At 33.2% G+C, this 21873-nt stretch overlaps 1 protein-coding gene across 4 annotated transcripts in view; it reads left to right on the top strand.

The window, feature by feature from the left end:
- The window catches only part of LOC126970084 (uncharacterized), a 107774-nt gene that overhangs the window by 68848 nt on the left and 17053 nt on the right, over positions 1–21873 (top strand). For 2 of the 4 annotated variants that reach the window (XM_050815797.1, XM_050815799.1), the window contains exon 2: positions 21071–21174. In XM_050815797.1, coding sequence (XP_050671754.1) covers positions 21104–21174 — 71 coding nt within the window. In that variant the 5' untranslated portion in view covers positions 21071–21103. Of the gene's footprint in view, positions 1–459; positions 494–653; positions 673–21070; positions 21175–21873 lie in introns of those variants that run through there. The other 2 variants (XM_050815798.1, XM_050815796.1) reach the window with 2 other exon arrangements.

The raw sequence follows: 21873 nt of genomic DNA, 5'->3' as shown, positions 1-21873 counted from the left end.
GTTTGAAGAATCCTAAGTGGTACTGCATTATAATATGCAGGGCGTATCAATTACCATCAGCTGAAAGTCCTGTCCGTCTCATCTTTCTGAAAAAAATTTTAGACTCATTAGTACTGCATAGCATTTTATGTTTTATACACTTGAAAGAAAATTATCAAAGATTACTTGAAAAAAAGAAATTAAAAGTTATCTAATCTAGCTAAAAATTGAATGAGATCAATTGCCAACAGACGAATGCCAAATCGAACTTACCCGCCTGTAATGAACGTAAAGAACGATTGTTATGTTAATAAAACAGTTCGATTTGTGAACCAATAAATTATATCGCTATATCACCTTGAGCGAAACTCGGTCAAGCCAGTACTGCGCATGATTGAAGTCAAGAGCGAGCAAGTGCCATCTAAGCCGGCAGTCACCATCCACCGCCCTCCGCCAAGTCAGCGGCTTACAAGCTCAACTAATCACGTACCAACTTCGCCACGAGTATCATCAAGTGAGTGTCGAATCTGTTTATTTAATCTATGGTTTCTCTTTTGTGATTTTAAAACTGATAATACTTAGTCTGTGAGATTAGAGCTGGCTGATTAGTCGCGTTCGAAGTTTGAAGTTAGAATTCGAATTTTGAAGTTTGTTGTCATTAGATTCATTTTTTAGTTTAGTATGAGTTTATGGGTGAGTTTTTTATGTATAAATAAGGTATAATTCTTTTATTAATAAGGATTTTAATTATAACCGTACCGTTGCTTATGCGTAAACGTCTATATTCTTTATATTTATTACGATAGTGAGAGTTCAGAGTCATAAAAATGATATAAAACTTCGCTCAGAGCAATACGAATCCAGGATTTGATATTTCACATGAAAGGCATTTATTTTCTCAAAATTGATTCCTTTAGAATTCTTTTTGATGTTATTTCTAATATACTAGTTACTACCGTTTCGGAAACACATGGCACTGTGAGAGAGAAGAAGCGGCGCAAGAAACTTTTTTTATGAAAATAAGGGACGAGACGAGCAGGACGTTCAGCCGATGAAATTGCAGATTGATACGCCCTGCCCATTACAATGCAGTACCGCTCTAGAATCTTGAAAAACCCCAAAAATTCTGAGTGGCACTACAACTGCGTTCGTCACCTTGAGACATAAGATGTTAAGTCTCATTTGCCCAGTAACTTCACTAGCTACGGTGCCCTTTAGACCGAAACACAGTAATGCTTACAGATTACTGCTTCACGGCAGAAATAGGCGCCGTTGTGGTACCCATAATCTAGCCGGCATCCTGTGCAAAGGAGCCTCCCACTGATCTCCCAGCATTCTTATATTGCGCTCTTTTAATATTGTACTGTCATTGCTATTGCTATAAAACAATCATAATTGAGTCCCAGGCTGTCCGATCACTTAGATATTCAACTGTGGAGTAAAAGGATTTACGACAGAGCCATTTTTTAATAAAACATTTAAATTTATTTATAGATAATGCCTGAACAGTGGCTGGGATCTCTAGAAAAAGGCAAAGACAGTGTCCGCCCTAGCCCATATTCAAACTGAGCCAGATTATCTTTCCTTGCCAATGTAGGTGTAAATTTTTACTTTCATTCGGACAGACTAACCCCTCTGAAGAGGCGCGAAAAATTTATTTTTTTCGAGCGAAATTCAACCAAAATATTTGGCGCCTAGAACAACCGCAGTATTAGCTCTACGTTGCTGCTAACTTCATATTAGAAAAGTACAAAGTAAAAAAATCAAAGAACTGAAACCTACCCACAAATAAATAATGTCTAAAAATAGTGTACGTTATAGGGATTGGGGATGCATAATTGCATATAGAAGTAATCTTAAAATTTAAATAATTTTAAGGTTACTTGCTATTTACTCGTAACAATAGGTTATTGGCGCTATACCAGTAGGGACATGATGTCAGATAGAACATTGTTTCCTTCGTCACAATCAACTTGATTTCTTTCCCCTTTAATATGAGTGACGTATCATCCGCAAACAATACTACCTTGTGTTTTTTTGTCACATGGTTAGGAAGATCATGTATGTAAATAAGGAAGAGGAACGGTCCAAGAATAGACCCTTGTGGCACCACCACCAGGAGATCGCCTGCCATTCACATTGACTTTCTGAATTCTATTGTTTGACATGGCTTCCTGTAAAATGCCAGCTACCTCAAATTCCAGCGTGTTGCCGGTACCTTGTAGTTCTTTGATCTTGAATACCCTTGAATGCTTAAAAAATATTTTTTTGTATAGTTGAATGATTGTTCTCTAACAATATTATTTACATTGCTATCATACTTATGTACTTCTAACGACGTATTTTTACGTAACGAATTATTTATGTATAAATAGTATTTATATATTCAATAGTATTTATTAAATACTATTGAATGTCCTTAAATCAGGCATAGACTAGTGGGAGGCTACTTTGCATTTCCAGTTGGGCAGTTTTCTGCGATGAAGTAGTAATGTGCAACCATGATTATTTCAGTTTGAAAGGTGCCGTAGCTAGTGAAATTACTGGGCTGATGAGATTTACATCTTATGTCGCAAAGTGACGAGCGTTCTTGCAATGCCGCTTAGAATTTTTAGTTTGTCAAGAATCCTGAGCGGGAATACGTTATAATGGGCTGTGTGAACTATATCGTGAATATCTTGCCATTCAAGCGTCTCCTAATTCTTTTTTATTAAAAAAGCTATTAAGATTATAATCAGCAGTGAGTGTTGCACATCTATTAATATATGAAGTTTTTAATTCCGATATTTATAATCTATAACACGTGTTTTACACGTTTTAATAATTACATACGGTGACTCATATAATAATTATTATACTAAAAAAAACTTTGTAGGAATATAATTTTATTAAGTATTTTTTTAATATTGGGGTCAATTGTGGTATGTTTGTATTATTTTTATTTAAACCTTTATCATAAGTAATTACTCCTCATTTTTTATTTAATTATATTGTATAGCATTGGCACTTAACATATAACACTTAATTAATGGCGTTATTTTTGTTTTCTATAATACAACTTTTAAGATACGTAAGTATATTCAAACCTTCTTTAGTAATAATAATAACTTATTTCAAGGTCGGTAAAAGACTCGTAAATACCCTCATAAAATTATACTTTTAGTATCACATTTCTCTAGGCTTTCATGTGAGTTTCTAGACTCTCGACGAAACTATCGTGTAGATCAAATACTATAGACTTTTGGGGCAATATAATACCTTCTTTTATTTAGCATTAGATTTATTTCCAATAACTTAGTAATTATAATGTTATTCATACTGAAATTTAATATATATATACTGTGTATATATCAACTACATCCTAAAAATGTGGGGTTTCAATTAGACCATAATTCTGAATATATTCTGAATATACTATAATATATATTAGGTACAATATAATTTCCAAAATAAAATAGTTAGTTTTGGTATAAGTAGATAGTTTTTAATTTTTTTTTTGAATAACAATTTTGAGAACTTTCTTGCTATAATGCTAATAGTTATGATTCAGTTATAGGGTGCTCTAAGAACCCTTACGTATTCCGAAGTTGTTGTTACATCCTGTATATAAAAATACTGGAGTTTGCTTTTTGTATATTGTTAAACCTTTAACTGAATGCATATTACAGCAGACTTCAACCAGATTGTTTGATACATTACACACATACATCATACCACAATATTGTTGGTTTCGACAATAACTCGATAAAGCTACCGACCGATATTGCAAAGTTTTAATGGGTAACTGACTATTGTTTTTTTATACATTTAATGAATGTTTCACGCAAAAAATAAAACCTTTATAATATGAACATAATCCGATTAAGGGATGAAAGAGACCACGCGATAAAGCCACACAGACACGATTTTAATCAACTTTAATATATATAAATGGCATACATAATGATACCATCATCAAATCATCATCAATATAATTTATTTAATTTTACCTTCAAATGTTGATTTACTAGTCAATCGTTTACAAAAACCTCGTAAAATAACTCTAAAGTAGGTCTCTACTTTAGAGTTATTTTGCACCGAGATTTATATGAATCATGTGCCTTGTGATTAGGGTTACCATTCGTCTGTATTAATCCGGACATGTCCGGATTTTTAGACTCTAGTCCGGATTTTGTCCGGCTCTCTAACTTGTCCGGATTATAATATTTAATAAAACTACATTTTTAACTAATAATAGACAAGTCTTTACGGAAAGCGAATACCAAACGAGATCAACAAATAAGTCCGGACTTTTATCGAAATGTCAGGCTTTTCTCAGGACTTTTTTAAAACAATTTGTTATTTTAAAGTGATATCCCTCACTTCAGAGATTAATTAAATTAAATATATAACCATAATTTATGAACAATGCGGGACATAAATATTCATAAATTTTGGTAACAATTTCAATTTGTATAATTATTCCCATTTATATACATATATAAAATAACAAATTGTTTAGATATGAAAGAGTGACATCTCAAGTCAATATCATATATTGGGGTATATATGAAATTATTGGGGTTGAGCTCAACAAACAGTATCAACTTTACAGTTGATACTGCCGATTGGGGCCACAACCTGAGAGTTGAACAAGTTTTAACAAAATTTATGATCCATGCGTACTCGAATGGTTGCCTCAATTGGTAAGAGCGCTCGGACGGAACCCAAGAAGTCGCGGGTTCGTGTCCCGCATCGTCCATCAATTTTGGTTACAAAATTCGTAGTTCTTTTCAAATTACTAAATGGTAATCCTACTTGTGATAGTTTAAATAGTAGAGTCAAAAATGATATATCAAAAAATTAAAACTGTCAGCAGACAAATAATGAGTGTAGGGTCAGGTTGCATCGCTTTTTTACGCGGTTGAAGGGGCGGGGTCGGTGTAAACTTTAAGGGCTACATTTCACCGGGTAGTGTGCGGTGAAGCAACCAGTCGCGCCACCGGTGTATCCGTAAGGAATCAAACTAGATACCTTCGACACAGACACCAGACTCATGACGCGTCCGAGCTGGTCGCGCCACCAAAGTGATTGCGCAATTCTCTTTAAAGCTGGATACATTTTGTTGGTAGCGGCGACTGGTACGCCACCGTAACCGTGGTGTCCCAATGGAATATAGCCCTAACGATAAAAGACTTTCATTTCCAGCTTTTATTTAACTTACTTTTTTGAATCACTTATTCACGACTCGTTAAGGTTATACAGATTGATCAAAGTTTATGATGAATAACTTAGTAATTCTTCACTTTTATTCATTTCAATATATTCAAATTGTATAATTTTACACTAGAACTAGATTAGAGGAAATTTTCAATGTAAAGAATTGAAAATTAGTATAATTCTTTAATTATATGTCGAGTTTTTGGTTGGATTGACAATTCTTATAGCCTAAACACATGATTGGATTTGGTACGGCCGGACCATCCAGTCCTATCCGACAATGTGGTTTGGCTATAAGAAGACGTAGAGAACTGGTATACAGACCTGATTGTATCTTTGAATGTATGTAAAGCACAAACCTGAGTAGCTTTCAAGTAAATATTGATCAAGCCTCAATTTAAATAGACAAACAAAATAGATTTTCATTTGACCTAAATGCAAAATATGGGACAATGTTTCGTTGCACAGATAAGTTAGTTACATAACTCTGATCAGTTTAGCTTACACAGTAATATAATAACTTTGTATACTTCGCGTGCATTACTTTCTGCCTTCGTCATATTTTCCAATTGAGTCTTGGTGAAAGATTTGTGCGTTTTCTATGGCATTAATGACGAATTCCCAAATTAAAATTATTTTTTTCCACCTCGATGAAAAGCTCAAAAAGTGGCCGATTCTCTCCCGGCAAGAATACTTTTGTCCCTCGTACCAGGGACTAAAAGCGAGCTTCTCATCCAGGTGGGAAAAAAAATTGTATACGCACCACACAGAATGACCTAATTTTCTTTCTAGGTGCGTAAAATATTATTTAGCGAAGCTAAGTGATTAGGATTGGTGCCCAACGAATAGGAAAAAGTCCTCAAATCGCCAATATATATGTTTTACTTTCTTTTATATCTGGAAGTGTAGTATTTTCCATGCTGTTTCCTTGCCGTTTTCTGCTGTGCTGAAATTTATCTTGAAAGCCGGATTTGTTATTAATTTTTAATGACTATAAAATCAGATTGTTTTGAAGTGATTACATCTTATGGGAAGGTAAACCGCTTCGTAACGTAACGCGTTACGGCGCCAGTCTGTCTGTCTTTCCTTTCTCTCACGCATACGACAGCAGTAGGAAAGCTCCCCCTCTCTCACTCTCACCAATTGTTAGTTTTATAGTATTAAATAATGATAATAATAGTATACATAAAATTCTAATGTACATATTCAAGAATTGTAACTAAGAATATAATATATTTCATACTCAATAAAAGATTTTATTAAAAAATAAACTTTCCTTAGATTATCATTAAAATAATTATATTTTAAATCAGTTTGAATTAATATTCATATAATTTAGATAATAACTTAAGCTTTTCTCAAAATAAACAATTTCAATAACTTCAACTTCGATTAGTTAAGTTATCACTTCCGTCGAGCTTCCCGAGACGCACACTTTTTTTTTTAATTATTTCGTACTTGGCCTTTTTTTAAATCCCCATAGATATCATTTTATCAGTAGCGAGTGGCTTCAATTGCTTCATGTCAAAACAAAGCAAGATTCACATGACATAATTCATCAAACAACACTGTTAAAACAATCATGTGTTTTAGTCATAATATCTGTTGCAGTAATTATAGCTTTTATTAGAATGGGTAAAGTCATATAATATGTTTAATTACTTACTGACCCAGCAAACGTTGTATTGCCGATATTAAATTCGCGATACAAAAGTAACTGTTGATCGTAGATGGGTGAAAATTTGAAGTAGTACGTATTTTGTAATACTGACTCATAATCAAACAAATTTAAAAAAAAAACTAAAAAATAAAAAAAAAATCGTGTGGACCACTCTTAACTTTTAGGGGGATGAAAAATAGATGTTGTCCGATTCTCAGACCTACCCAATATGCACTCAAAATTTGAGTTTTTTCAAAAAATTTTGAAAAAACTCAAATTTTGAATCGGTCAAGCCGTTTCGGAGAAGTTCAAAGTTTAACACCATGACACGACAATTTTATATATAAGTTTATGCAACAGCAATGATTATGTATTGTGTACAAACATTAACTTAACTCCTTCTTTCTTTGCACAGGATGCCGGCTAGATTATGGGTACCACAAGGGCGCCTATTTCTGCCATGAAACAGAAATATGTGTCGGTCTGAAAGGCGCCGTAGCTAGTGAAATTACTGGGCAATTGAGACATAACATCGTATGTCTCAAGGTGACGAGCGCAATTGTAGCGCCGCTCTGAATTTTCGGGCTTTTCAAGAATCCTGAGCGGCACTGTATTTTAATGGGCAGGGCGTATCAATTACCATCAGCTGAACGTCGTACTCGTCTCGCGTATTTATTATTACTTATTGACTTGGAGGACTTATGCAAACAATAAGTTTTGGATGCTATATTGTCAGTCAAGGGCTCATAATTCAGATTTCCGGATATTCATATTTTATTATTTTTTATTATATTATATTATTCGGATATTCACTACATTCAACATTCGTATAGGATCTATGCAACTATTGGGTTGTTTCGAACATTATGTATACTTTTGAAACTGACTGAAGGTTTTTAAAACAATAATATTTCTCAAGTGCTCGCCTACAACTTTCATTGATAATATTAAATTTTTATCTAGTCAAAATACTAAATAGAATATATAAAAAATAAATATATAACTTAGGTTCTCAATAAACACTAAGAGAAAATTTTATACAAATTAATATGGTGCTTCTCAATATCCTTGATAAATTAATGTATGGTCAAAGGCACATTAGCAAATTTAACATATAACCTTAGAAACTGTGATAATCATAATTTTAACATCAGGAACAAACATGACTTTCGTCGATTTAGTAAGTCTTTTGTTGGCTGATGTATCTTATGCTTTCACAACAGGATCCGAGAAAAAACAAAATACATGCGTGAAGTGTAAGTGGTTACTATAGCATAAATAAATATTTAAATGAAAGTTAAATGAAAGTATTTAAAATAAATTAGGTTTAGAAAAAACTTAAAAGAAAGCTATCTTAGGAGCAGCCTAGCTCATATGATAACATTATTACTGCAATCCAAAGACGGAATCCAAAAAGTCGTTAAGTGACCTAAGTTTTTTTTTGATAGGATTAAAATGAGACAGACAGAGAACATAACCTCATTCAGGCTTCCAAGATTTTAAAATAAAAAATGGCATCCATAGCCTTAATACTTACTCCCAAATTTAGCATGTTTTCAAATAATATGTGTTATGTTTGATAATACTTAACAGCGATTCGTGACGAGTCCAAAACTCATAAAATGATTCATTATGAAAAGTTTTGGCACTGCCACGATCTGGCACGATTGTAATTGCTGAAGTATTCCACAATTAATTTGAAATTCAATGCAATCGTTTATTTATTCCGAAATTTATATTTGTTGGATGCAATTACTAATTATGACAGTTATCACCACCATCATTTTTTTATGGAATAGGAGGACAAACGAGCGTACGGGTCACTTGGTGTTAAGTGAGCCGCCCACATTCTCTTGCAACACCAGAGGCGTCACAGGAGCGTTGCCGGCCTTTAAGGAAGGTGTACACGCTTATTTTGAAGGTACCCATGTCGTATTATCCCGGAAACACCGCACAAGGAAGCTCATTCCACAGCTTTGTAGTACGTACCGCACTGTGGAGGACCGCCACACATCCAGATGGTGGGGATGATTTTTTATTTATTTATTGGAGACAAAAACAGAAACAATAGATTAAATACTAATTCAAATTTAAATAAACTAAAATAATTACAATTGTTCCCTTGGGACGTCTCACTGAGAACATAGATGTTAAAGATAAATGCGATATCTGCTTAGGTGCAAGCGTGCACGTACAGTTCACAATAAATGTTGTTTGTAGTAAAGGTAAGTTACACTTGGTAAAAGTAAGCTATTAGGATTGAAAAGTTAGAATTGCGTTCACAATGTTCAAGAAACAATCTTAAACAAACAATGAATTCAAGCTCTAAAGATTGACGCACCCAATATATGATAACTTATATTTGTACAGTTTACTGTTTATTACTTTTATGAAATAATTTATATTATTTAAATACGATTCATATATTGGTTGCAGCACCTAACAAACTGATTTGTTATTTATATTACAGCCATTGTAAAATACTCTATTTTATTGAAAAGAGTGGCCGTTGAGTTACTTGTATGTTCATCGCACGAGCTTCTACTTTTTCCAAACATATGGTAAATTCAGTAATTTTAAAAAAATATTTATAGTGACGATTCAAAAGCGCTTAGTTTAAGCTTAATTGAATAAAGTTAATTTGACTTTGACTTTGAAACGTGGAAATTTGAACTTTATTATACGACGTTGCAGTCTTGCAGACGAGTGACAGTAAATAAATAATCGCTGAAAGCAGAGGTCAGATTTGTTATTTTCTTTTGCAAGCTAGAAGCAACTTTTTGCCTTTTGTATCTGCCATTGACGTTCAATAAACAACTAGATTCTCAATGACGTTCAAAAATTGTCTGAAGCAAAACTGTGCCTACGCGTCTGTGTTTAGACCGCGCTTTGAATACAATGCCACGCAAAGACAAAGTGTTCAGTGAAAAACTGTTCAAATAATTGCCATGAATGTTTTAATGTTATCTGTATAAATTTTCTACTCAGCTAGCTCAGAGAAGTAGTAACAACAAATATATACTTTACTCGAAAAATAAATGCAAAGCGTCGTGGAATGTGATTAAAAATAAAACTAACTCTAATGTAGGAAGTATCGATGAAATTAAATATGAAAATAAAATTATAAATAATCCAACTCAGATTGCTACTATTTTTAATAATTATTTTATAAATACAGTCACACAAAGTCAAAGTCAAAATGTAAAAAATAAAAAACCTACATATAAATTAAAACATAACAATTCAAATATTTTCTTAATGCCAACTGATGAAATGGAGATAATAACCGTTATTAAGTCACTTAATAATTAAAATTCCACGGGCTGCGATGAAATAGCAACAAAGGTAATAAAGGAATGTGCAAAGGAACTAGCTCCAGTCCCAGCCTACTTAATAAATCTATCTTTTGAAGAAGGTACTTTCCCATCAAATTTAAAAAAGGCAAAAGTAACACCTTTACTCAAAGCGGGTGATAAAAAGGATATTAACAACTATCGACCAATCACACTCATTCCTGTTATCTCAAAAATTTTTGAAAAGGTACTGCACAAGCGATTAACATCTTTTTTAACTAAACATAATATTATTTTGGAGGAACAAAATGGTTTCCAAAAAGGAAAATCAACAACTTTAGCGTGTTTTTCGCTAATAAAAGAAATATCGGAATGCATGGATACAAAAATTCCAGTAACATCAGTATTTTTTGATATGAGCAAAGCTTTTGACAATGTTTGTCATGAAAAACTATTACATAAATGCGCTCAATATGGTATTCGAGGTCTAGCAAACGACTGGCTTAAAAGTTATCTTTCAAACCGTACTCAATACGTTGAAATTGCTAAATTAAATAATAAACAAGAAGTAATACCTTATCGATCAGAACTTAGACTTAAAACAAAAGGTGTACCACAAGGAAGTATATTGGGTCCACTTCTATTCATAATCTACATAAACGACTTACCTAGCATTACTACTAATAACTGTACTCTTTTTGCTGATGACATCTCTATTGTAATTAAATGTAACAATGAATTTACATATGATATAGAAATTAATAAAACAATAAAGGACACAATTGAATGGCTTACTGAAAATAACCTGACTGTAAATATAAAAAAAACAATGTATATGCAGTATTATAATAAGAATGGGAAAGGAAAAAATATTAATGTTAATTATCATAATGAGAATATTAAAGAAGCACAACTTGTCAATTTTCTTGGTATTTCTTTACACAGCAACTTGTCCTTCAAGTCACATGTTGACAAAATTAGCAAAAAAATTAACCAACATGTATTTGTCCTCAAACGCGTATCAAAAACAATAGGTGAAAAAACAGCGCTAATGGCATATCATGCATTCGTGGTTTCAGCTTTAAGATATGGAATGGTCATATGGGGCAACTCGGTGATCATAGGGCATTTATTTATTGGACAGAAGAAGTGTATCAGGGCGGTTTGTGGAGCCGGCCCCCTAGATTCTTGTCGACCGCTATTTAAAAAATTGAAAATTCTATCGCTGCCATGCCTATACATTTATGAAATAAGCCTATTTGTTCAAAAACATATGTTTGATTTCTATACAAAAAAAAGCCAGAAGGTTTTAAATACAAGGAATCCAAATAAACTCATAATGCCCTTCTGTAGAACTGCATCTTTTAGTAGAAATTGTTTCAGCATGTCTGTGAAAATATATAATAAATTGCCCAATGAATTGAAAGATTTACCGTTCAAAGTTTTTAAAAGAAGACTGCATCAGTGGTTAACAAATAAGTGCTTCTATAGTTTAAATGAATTTTTCAATACAAAATGAATTAGTCTATTTGATAATAATGTATGTAAATTAATATACTTTTATGACATTGAATTTGTTAATATTATACACAGGTACTAAATGAATTATTAAGTTATTTACGTCTCATATTATAATATCTTAAAATTTCATTTTATAAATATTATTGATATCATTGTGAAATCCGACATGTTTCAATATAACAGTACGATTAGTGTTTAGACAATTTTGTAACATATTTTGCATGTCAATTGACGAAACATATTGGATTATCCATTATATTGTTAACACCTTAAGTACAATGTTTCCTGCAAATAAATTTCATTTCATTTCATTTCATTTACTAGAGTCTACTTTTTTATTGTACGTCAATGCTGCAGGACGAAAATTTTTAATTAAAATCACACAGCGTTTCAAACTTTCAATAATAATTGTGAAAACTATACATTCATTTATAGAGAGACTGTGACAAGTGTGAATTCATCGAAAAAAATAGAGGTTGACAGCTAACCACTATTTTGAGTAATGCACACACAACACAAAGTGACATACAAATCGCGAGTGTAAGACATAGCTTGTCATGCACACTAAACTAATAAACCTGGCCTGTTTTCATCGGTTCTCTAGCAGCAAGAGGCTCTATCTAGTCGTATAAATAATCTAAGCATGTATGCTTGTTTCTATGGTTTCGTTTTATTCATTGCATCTGGTCAAGGCTAGTTCTAAGGCAAGGTTGTTTCTCATTGTCCACTCACTTAGAAGAGCACTTATTAACTTGGCTACAAAATGTATAAAATCGTGTATAAAAAAAGACATTGTTGAAATGAATAAGTGCGTACTTATCGTCGATAGAGGCTCAGATTTATAGAGCGTAATTACTACCTTATTCATAATAAAACGCTTTTCGAAGGTAAAAAGCTATATTAGTTAAAACGTGTTTTAAGCCTATCGATTGTTCGATAAAATTCCTTATTCATATTCGTTAGATAAATCTCCCATAACTAATACGTCTCTATAGAGACTGTCGTAGAGACGTCGGCAACATTGCCATTTCGTACAAAAAAAAAACATGATTTTAACTAATTTAATGAGGAACTGTCAATGGAAATAGACATCTTTTTAATGTCAATGGTTTGTCAGTTGTCAAAATCGATGTCAAAATAATTTCCGAATACAAAAATCAAAGTTTTGAAGTCTGTCGGCTGTCCAACAACTTTGAGCGACATTATTTATCGATCGATGTCGGCCATATATTTTTGCGTTTGAGTGCTTAAAACAGGTTTATAGAAGGGTCCTAGCTACTATAAGTCACGTCAGCTTTATCGAAGTGATAATGAGCGTTTTAGCTCTAATATGCGATTATGAATACCATTTTTTAACAAGCGTATATTAGCGATGTTTTAAATCTCCGCAAAGTCATTATGAATAAGACAGTTAGAATTTTCTCAGACATTACTAACGTTAAAAATAACTGAGTGTAAGCTTAGCACAATCTTTGTTTTCTTTTTTATAGTCTTTTGACAGCTAAAATTATGCTGAGCTTAATCTATGACAGCCCAATGGAAAAGTCTAGTTCGCGTTTTATCACATTCAGATAAAGTTTTTCTTTGCAGAAGGCTTTCTTGCTTGTTTGTGAAAATGTGAAATATTATATACTAACATAGTTTCTAAGAAATAGGTACTAACACTTATGGGCCAATAGTCTAGAAACAAACACATTTTATTTTTTATTCTTATTTTATTTCTTACGTCACCTAATAAAGTAGGAACTGCGAATAAATTATTTGAGTAATTGGTTAAAATAAGGGATGAACGGGTGAATGGAGGTCCGTCATTTTCACAGCTATAACTGTTACCGAATTTCAATTACCAGCCTTTAGTTAGAAATGTCTACATTAACATCAGCAGTTGCAAACAAACAAACATACATTTATTTACTGAGGTCAGAATCTGCCACTAATGAATGTCAAAGATATGTGTTCTACCATTTGCCACTACTTTCGAAAAGCTTTAATCAGAAGAAGTGGCAAGAAACTCACTTAAAGACTCAAACGTTTGAAAACAAATGGAGCGAATGCCCTCAGGCTATTTAATTATAAATTATATTGTACGACCCTACATATATAGTAACTATATTAAAAAACAAATAAGCCCGTTAAATTTCCTGCGCCAGTTTTTCTCAGGTCTAAGGCTATTTAGAATGGGTGGTAGTTTTATGACGTTCAATAAGTGATTTTAAATCGTATTTTGTCAGATCCCCGTACCCTAATGAGACGCTGAATACGTCACCATCGTTTTGTAACTTTCACACACACACACACCTATATCCTTCGGGGTAGTCAGAGACAACAGAACGCCACGTGCTTCCCCTACGTTCATTACTCTATCCATACATGCTCTCAGGTTCAATCACGGTGTGTGAATTATAACAGTAAAAGTAACATTAAAATATTTACATATTAAAACTTTTTAAAAACTTAATTTTCGCGACGCCCGGTACATTACTCTGCCTTATGTATTTTTTGACCGACTTCAAAAAAGGAGGAGGTTCTCAATTAGTCGGTATGTTTTTTTATGTTTGTTACCTCATTGTTGATTGTTAACTTTCGACTCGATGAACCGATTTTGATATATTTTTTTTATTGTATTAGTATATTATTGAAAGCTGGTGCTTCCCGTGTGGTCCCATTGTAATTTGGTCCAGATCTGACAGTGGAATCCATGAGAAAACTATAAAAGTCTTAAATTTGCTCTACGTATGTGGACGAAAATTTACGAATTAATCAATATCGCGCCAACCGATTTCGGTGATTCTTTTTTTATTGGAAAGGATATACTTCAAAGGAAGTTTGGTGAAAGTTTGGTTAGGTCCTGATTATGAAATCCATGACAAAGTAACGGAACTCTTCAATACTTAGGAGCAAATTAATGCTAGTAGAATATTTAAGTCATCTACCATAACGTAGTTATGGTCAAATAATTGTCGTAGTCAAATATGATGATCAATGGAACTCCTTAATGACTTACAGTAAGGGAACAATCTGTGGCAGAATTTCTATCTGTCTGTAGTCAAATTGCATAGCGACTCCGTTCATTGCTGCATTGAAAAATTTAATACCTATTCACTAAAATGCAAAAAAATATATAAAAAAATGATAGACTTGAAAAAAATATTTTTTTATAAGTAGTTAATTATAATACATGAGCTTCACATATCACGACTGTAATATTAATTCCATAGTCAATATTTTCCACTTTGATCAGCTCACATCCATCCTTGACCCCCTCTTGAGAATGAAGGCTACGCGGTGACGGGTCACGTTGAGTGGTCAACTGAGCACATGGACAAAATCTGCGGACAATTTTTAATAGGACATATTATTGTGTTAAGATAGTTTTTACAAATAAACAATACTTTTAATTGGAAGTAAAATGTATTTGTATAAAATAAAGCTTTTTAGGAGTCTTACTAAAATCTCTAAACATCTCAGTAGAAAATTTAAATTTGATTTTATCCCAAACATTTCTCAATCTACAGATAAAATTACGAAAGTCATATCGAAGGTTGAATTTTCACGCGAGTTATTTAGTTCGATGGGTACTTACTTGTTAAATAGCAAGAAAACGAAATATATAAAATTTACCGTACCAAATGTCAAAAATGTTGATGCAAGTGTTTTGTTAAACGGAGAGGTGATAAAACCGGTGGAATCTGCTAAATTTCTTGGCATTACTCTGGATTCCAAATTACAATGGGGCCTACTAGCAGAAAATGTTCAAAACAAAAGTATTACGTTATTCAAAAGAATTCTTAAAAAAACGTTTGTGTGGTAAAGGCGTGTATAACATAAATAACTTTCTTAATGATACCACAGATTGGGAATGGAGCGGCCGCCCTAAGGCTATTAAATAATAAGTTAAATTCTACAATGTTACTTTGTTACATTGTAAATGTTACTTTAATTATAAAACATATTTTTGATGAAAAAAAAGCCCGCTGAGTTTGTTGCGCCCATTCTTCTCAGGCCTGAGGCATTCACTTTGGAGTGGTAGTTTTTTTGTCTTTTAATAAGTGATGTCACATCCTATTTTGAATAAAAATATTTGAATTTGAATTTAAACTTATCTGCGCAAAGAAATTTCGACCTTGACATACCTAGATCTTTTGTAAACAACTTGTTTATTATTTATTGTTGTTTGTGACGACACTGTTTGGAAGCATTCGAGAATAATACTTAAGGGTTAGAATAGGTGTACCTGATTTACGGAGTCATTCAGTAACTGAGCGATAAATTGAATATATTAGGGCGATATAACAATAGCTACAAATTCTAGTGTGTTATTGGTGATCATCATTATCCCAATAAAGGTAATAGAAGGGTCGCGTAATTCAGCGGTACAAAATGAATAACAACGCGGACGGCGACCGACGGCACGGCTACTCATATTTTTGTCTTCCCAAGATTGCTTAGTGGCCGTGTAAATCGTGTGTATGTGTGCGAGCGTCGATTCAGGTGTTCTAGTATGAAGTTACGTTCTATTACTGTATTGTGGTATTAGTGTACAGCAAGTTACTGGTACTGTAACTAACAGCAGTGACGTATAATAAATTATTTGCAGTATTATAGTTGTGTTATTGTAAAATAAGCGTGCCGTATTTTATAATTAAATGTAAAGAATAGACTAATTAATAGGTACCAGTTGTAATTACGGAACCGATCACATAATTTTTATATTTTAATTATTGTGTGTTTTAAACGATTTATGAAAGTAAACGACGAAATCTTTGTAGATAAATATGTATATACGGGCGCCCTCTAGTATATAAATCGCTATCTAGTATATAATATGGAGAAAATATTTAATTTTAAGTACTGAATGTATCTGGGATCAGTCTTCATTTGAGTGTGACATTCATAATGTTAACAGGAGGAACAAACATAAACTTGTTATGCCTACTACTCGGTTGGGTCGAGTTAGTAAGTCTTTTGTTGGGCGATGTATATGCTTCTACAATATGATCCCAGAAAATGTACAAAACAAATGTGTTACGAAATTTAAAAGAATTGTTAAAAAACGTTTGTGTGGGAAAGGTTATTATAGCATAAACGATTTTCTTAATGACACTACGGACTGGGAATAAAGCGAACGCCCTCAGGCTCTTTAATTATAAATGTTTATTGTACGATATCACATTGTAATCCATATTTTATATTAAAAAAAAAGGCCGCTGAGTTTCTTGCGCCCATTCTTCTCAGGTCTGAGGCAGTCCCTTTTGAATGGGTGGTAGTTTTTGACACTCAATAAGTTATTTTAAATCCTATTTTGAATAAAAATATTTGAATTTGAATTTGAGTCATCTATAAATAATTATTTGAAAATCCTACGGCCTTACAAATAAACTTGGTATAAAGTTATACCTAACAATAAACCAAGAATATGCTAAATGTTTTCCGCGTTTATTTCTAAGGATGATTGACATTCGAAAGACTTGAAAACTATCATTATATTGATAGTGCTGTCAGCGATATACCTAGTCAACATTTTGCATATTCTTGGTTTGTTCTCAAACGTTAAAGCGTTAAACTTAAAAAGATGGGCGGAAAATTAAATAATACCAGTTTTAATGTATTATATTTCTAATGTACTAGCTACTAGGGCGCAACAGTAATAAATCATACTTTTTGTTTATTTAGAAAATATAATACAATATCTTCCCCCGATGAAAGAGAAACAAGATCAGATGTCGTGTTGTAGTTATAATGTTTGTAGAACTTTCGGAACGAGATCTATCGATTGTGAGTGACAATTTTATGGGACTTTTTATAACAAAGTTTTATACCACCTTCTAAAAATTCCGAAAGAAGCTAACATCTAAATAATTAACAGTAATTTTAGTAGAAAAATTTTATAAGGCTAAATTTAGCTTCTTGGCTTACGAATTATAACACTGACTAATATTCAAACAGAAAACAGACAGCGTAACGCCAACGGTATCAGCGAAAGTGAGTCGACGAAATTTTTTTTGAAGAGGAGCATAATACGTTTCTGTCTGTGCACACAGAATAAAATTCGTTTCTACTACCTGGGTCTTCTGCGTAGGGGCGCCCTCACGGGCCTCCAGGTGACTGTTCCGCGCGATGGCCCCTATCAGTGATATGATCGCCGCCTGCTACTAACTATAGGCCAGGCTCTGGGTGGATCCAGTTGTTGCGTGGTGTCCTATCCATGATGTCATATCCGGTGGTATCCTGCTGCAGTGCGTTCGAGCCCGCGTAGTGTCGCGAGCGATCTGCGGACTGCGGCAGGGTGGTAGGTAAGCGGCGAGAAAGCAGTCGTGTCCTAGGAGACTAGGTCATGTGGTAGTCCTCTTATGTCCAGCGGTCGTCGATTGTATGGCGCGATGCCAAACAAATGCTAGGAAGCGCTCCTGCATCCACCTGTCACTACTTCTACAATAATTAATAAACTTTGATGGTCTATGTTCGTCAAATAACCAACTCAATATAATGATAAAGATCCTATATACTATCCTACCTACCCTCCTATATCCATATATATATATATCTAGATAGACGTTGAGTGCTGTGAACACGTCGAAATAAATAGCGGCAAACTGTAAGCCTGTATTTTCAGCAAACGCACGCACAATAAAACAAATTGATTGACATATCGCGATTGTGGTGGTCGATATGTACAAATAAACACACATGTAGACGACACAGTGTCATGCCAATTTTTTTACTATGTTGAAGTGATGATTTCTTATAGGAGGGTAAACCGCTTCGTAACGTAACGCGTTACAGCGCCAGTCTATCTGGCTTCCCTTTCTTTCACGCATACGGCATCGGTAAGCAGGCTCCTCCTCTCCCACTATAACCAATTGTTACTTTCATAAGATTAAATAATGATACTAATAATGTACATACAAACAATTATTGTAATGAACATATACAAGAATTGTAACTAGCAATAAATATATTTTATAATCAATATAAATAGTGGTTTAAAAAAAACTAAAAAACACGCTTTTTATAGAAAAGCTAACTAAAAAATAGAAAATATTTCCTACTCTTTAGTTTGTTTTATATAAAAGAGTATGTTTTCTATTTTTTTTAAACTAGATATTATTTGCAGTGTTGCATTAAAAATTCTCTTTGGTATTCGAAAATTTTCTAATATTAGATAAAGTGGTGAAAGGTAGTGGTTGAAATTTAAAATTAAGATCATTTCCTGCCTTATAGACGATATATGAATATTATATAAATTATCAAAAATCTTATTTTGCAAATTGCATTGTAGAATAATTTTATAAAATTAATGTATAGGTCTTCGATAAATCTTTAAGGTTTGAACGAAATCTGGCCGTTTAAAGTGGATCAAAATCGGGCCGAATGAGTCGGTTACAAACATACATATAGATGAAGCTAATAAAAAGGGGGAAAAGATTTGATTAGTAAATAACCTTTCCTTACATTATTATAGCAATATACATAAAATTTGAGTAATAAGCTAAGCTTTGCTTAACTTAACTAAAACTAATCTAAGTTAAACAATTTCCCCCTTATTCATAATAGTCTGCTAACTTAAAGCATTGCTAATTCTCACACTGTCTTCTTCTATTGACTGACAGAATGAGAAAAAACACTCCTTAGCGACTGTTTTAAGTTAGCGGACCATTATGAATAATGGGGTTAGAATATTAAGTAATTCAACTTAGATTAGTTAAAATTCTCACTTCTGTCCTACTTTCGAAGCTCTACCTCTTTTTTTCTATTATACGAACCCAAAAAATAGGATCATTGCCATAACTGCGACCTTAATAAGTCCTCGTGTGACGCAGACATTCGCGTGACATAAACACGTGACTAACCCATCATGTAAGACCAACCCGAGCCGGTCAAGCCGACTCGTAATCCAATAAAATCTGCAATACGATATTAAAAGAGTATTGTTATCATGCCGGTAAAATAAAACTGCAGATAAACTTTTTTTTTCAAACTCAGATGCAATATTAGTTTCTCATTTGACTTATGTCTGAGAATGATAAGTGCCGCAAACTCAGCGGGACTTTTCTTAAGTTGCCCTCAAAAGCACATCCTTATAATTATATTTTTATTTATATATAGGTATATACATACTATGAAAAGAGTAATGAATGTAGAGGAAGCGCGTGAGATTTGTAAGGATAGAAGCAAGTGGCATTCTATTGTCTCTGCCTACCTCCACGGGAACAAGGTGTGAGTGTGTATACATACTATCTGACCCAGCAAACGTTGTATTGCTATATAAAGTAATTAAAGAAAAAAACAATAATTAAAAAAAAACCGTAATTAAAATGTTTGGAGTATAAAAAATAGATGCAACTGATTCTCAGACCTACCAAATATATCGTACTACAATTATTATATTCGATTGCCATCCTGCAACCCTATAGAGGATTAAAAGGCATAAAAGGCATTTATTTTCTCAAAATTGATTCCTTTAGGATTCTTTTTGATGTCATTTCTAATATACTAGATACTACTAACGCTTCGGAAACAAATGGGGTCAACGTATCATAGACGAAGAAGTATTTAATGTAACTACCAACTTAGCCTCTTCCCGTTCCTGATGAAAAAAAAGATATTAACAGACAAATAACGAAGAGATTTTAGAGTTTCTAGAGATTTCCTTTTTTCTTTTAGAGTTACTTTTCTTTTAAACGCACCTGTCAAAGGGATTTAAATTTCCTCTATCGGATGATCGGAATAGTAGTGAACAGGGTAATACAAGATGGCTCGATCGCGCGTCTAATCTTACAGTCTCGCCTTTCAGGGGTGCATAGTGTAGTATAGTACGATAACACAGATTCAATAGGTATGTTTTTCCAATTACTTTACTTATAAAGTTACTTTTTCACACAAAAAATCTTTGCGAGACCTAGAAAGGAATTATTTCCGGCTTTATGAACACCTCTTGTAGACTAGAAAGTTTAGATTCCTTCTTAAGTAAATTCAGAATTAAATTTATTTCAGAACTGCTAGTGCTCGCGACTTCGTCTGCATTAAATACATATCCCTGGGGAAATTGAAGAATAATTTGTACCCTATGTCATTTCCTGTACTTCTGACATATTGTGAACAAATCTTCACGATCAGGGCATGCAAGCGCAAGTCACAAACTCACACACATTCATAATATTATAATAAGGTTAAATAATATTTTAAACATTATCGTTTTTAGGTACCTACGCTTAAAACAATCACCATGGCCTCAATAATTCATTCATAAGAAAATGATTAAAAACATCATAAATCATTCATTTATGCAATATCTTACTATACACAAATTATAATCAATATCGGCCAAGCTGTTCTTGATTTATAGAACAGACTAAACCTACTGATTTATACCATAGCATAGATACCATTCGTTTCATACATTCCATTATTTTTCTAGGTTCTAGTCGACGCATGGAGAGAGAACGGCATCATGTCCGGAATGACAGGAGCCAGTATGCTGCGCACGCGCAGAAAAGATGTCAACGTCAAACCGAATCGCAAGTAAGAAACAATAATTGTTCCACGAAATGTGGGATACTATTTTAATATTGAAAAATTGTTGTTGACCATTTTTCAATATTAAAATAGTATTGTTGTAGTATTGTTGACCAAGGTGGTCTTGTGGAACAAACTTATTAATTATTACTTATTAATGAAATAATCTTTCAATACGAATATTTAAACTATCATTAAAACGTTCATAATAAAGGTTCATAAAGTCGCAAATCGCGTTTAGTAAATCATTACATATTAGAATATAAGCTTATTATAATCTCTCGCTTTGTAATTTGCTTAAGCATGCGTAAGTGTGTATTAGGTTAAGCCTGTCCAAAATAATAAGGTAATTCACCTGGATAACCGGAACAATCCAATTACTTCAACTATATATTCCAACGGATTGCTCGATTGGGAATTACTACTGAGGATCTTCTCTGCCAACCGCTCATGGTTTAGGATGAAGATCTTCAAGTATTCTTACTATACTCTCACCTCAAAAGTCGGCAACACTCCGAAGACTGCTGCCCTCTCTCATATAAAAAACTAGCAAAAGCATCCATGACAATAGTGCGAATGAGCAAGCTCAAATCTCGCAAGGCAACAGCGAGACCGAGCAATTTGGACGAAGTTTGATGTAGAACTTAATGCCAAAAATATGCATTGCCACAAGAAGTTAGATACAGCTCAGGATCCTTAACAAAC

Source organism: Leptidea sinapis, chromosome 20, assembly GCF_905404315.1.
Source record: "Leptidea sinapis chromosome 20, ilLepSina1.1, whole genome shotgun sequence".
Taxonomy (NCBI): domain Eukaryota; kingdom Metazoa; phylum Arthropoda; class Insecta; order Lepidoptera; family Pieridae; genus Leptidea; species Leptidea sinapis.
Note: the sequence above shows the minus strand (reverse complement) of the source record. Positions and strands in the feature narration are given on the sequence as shown.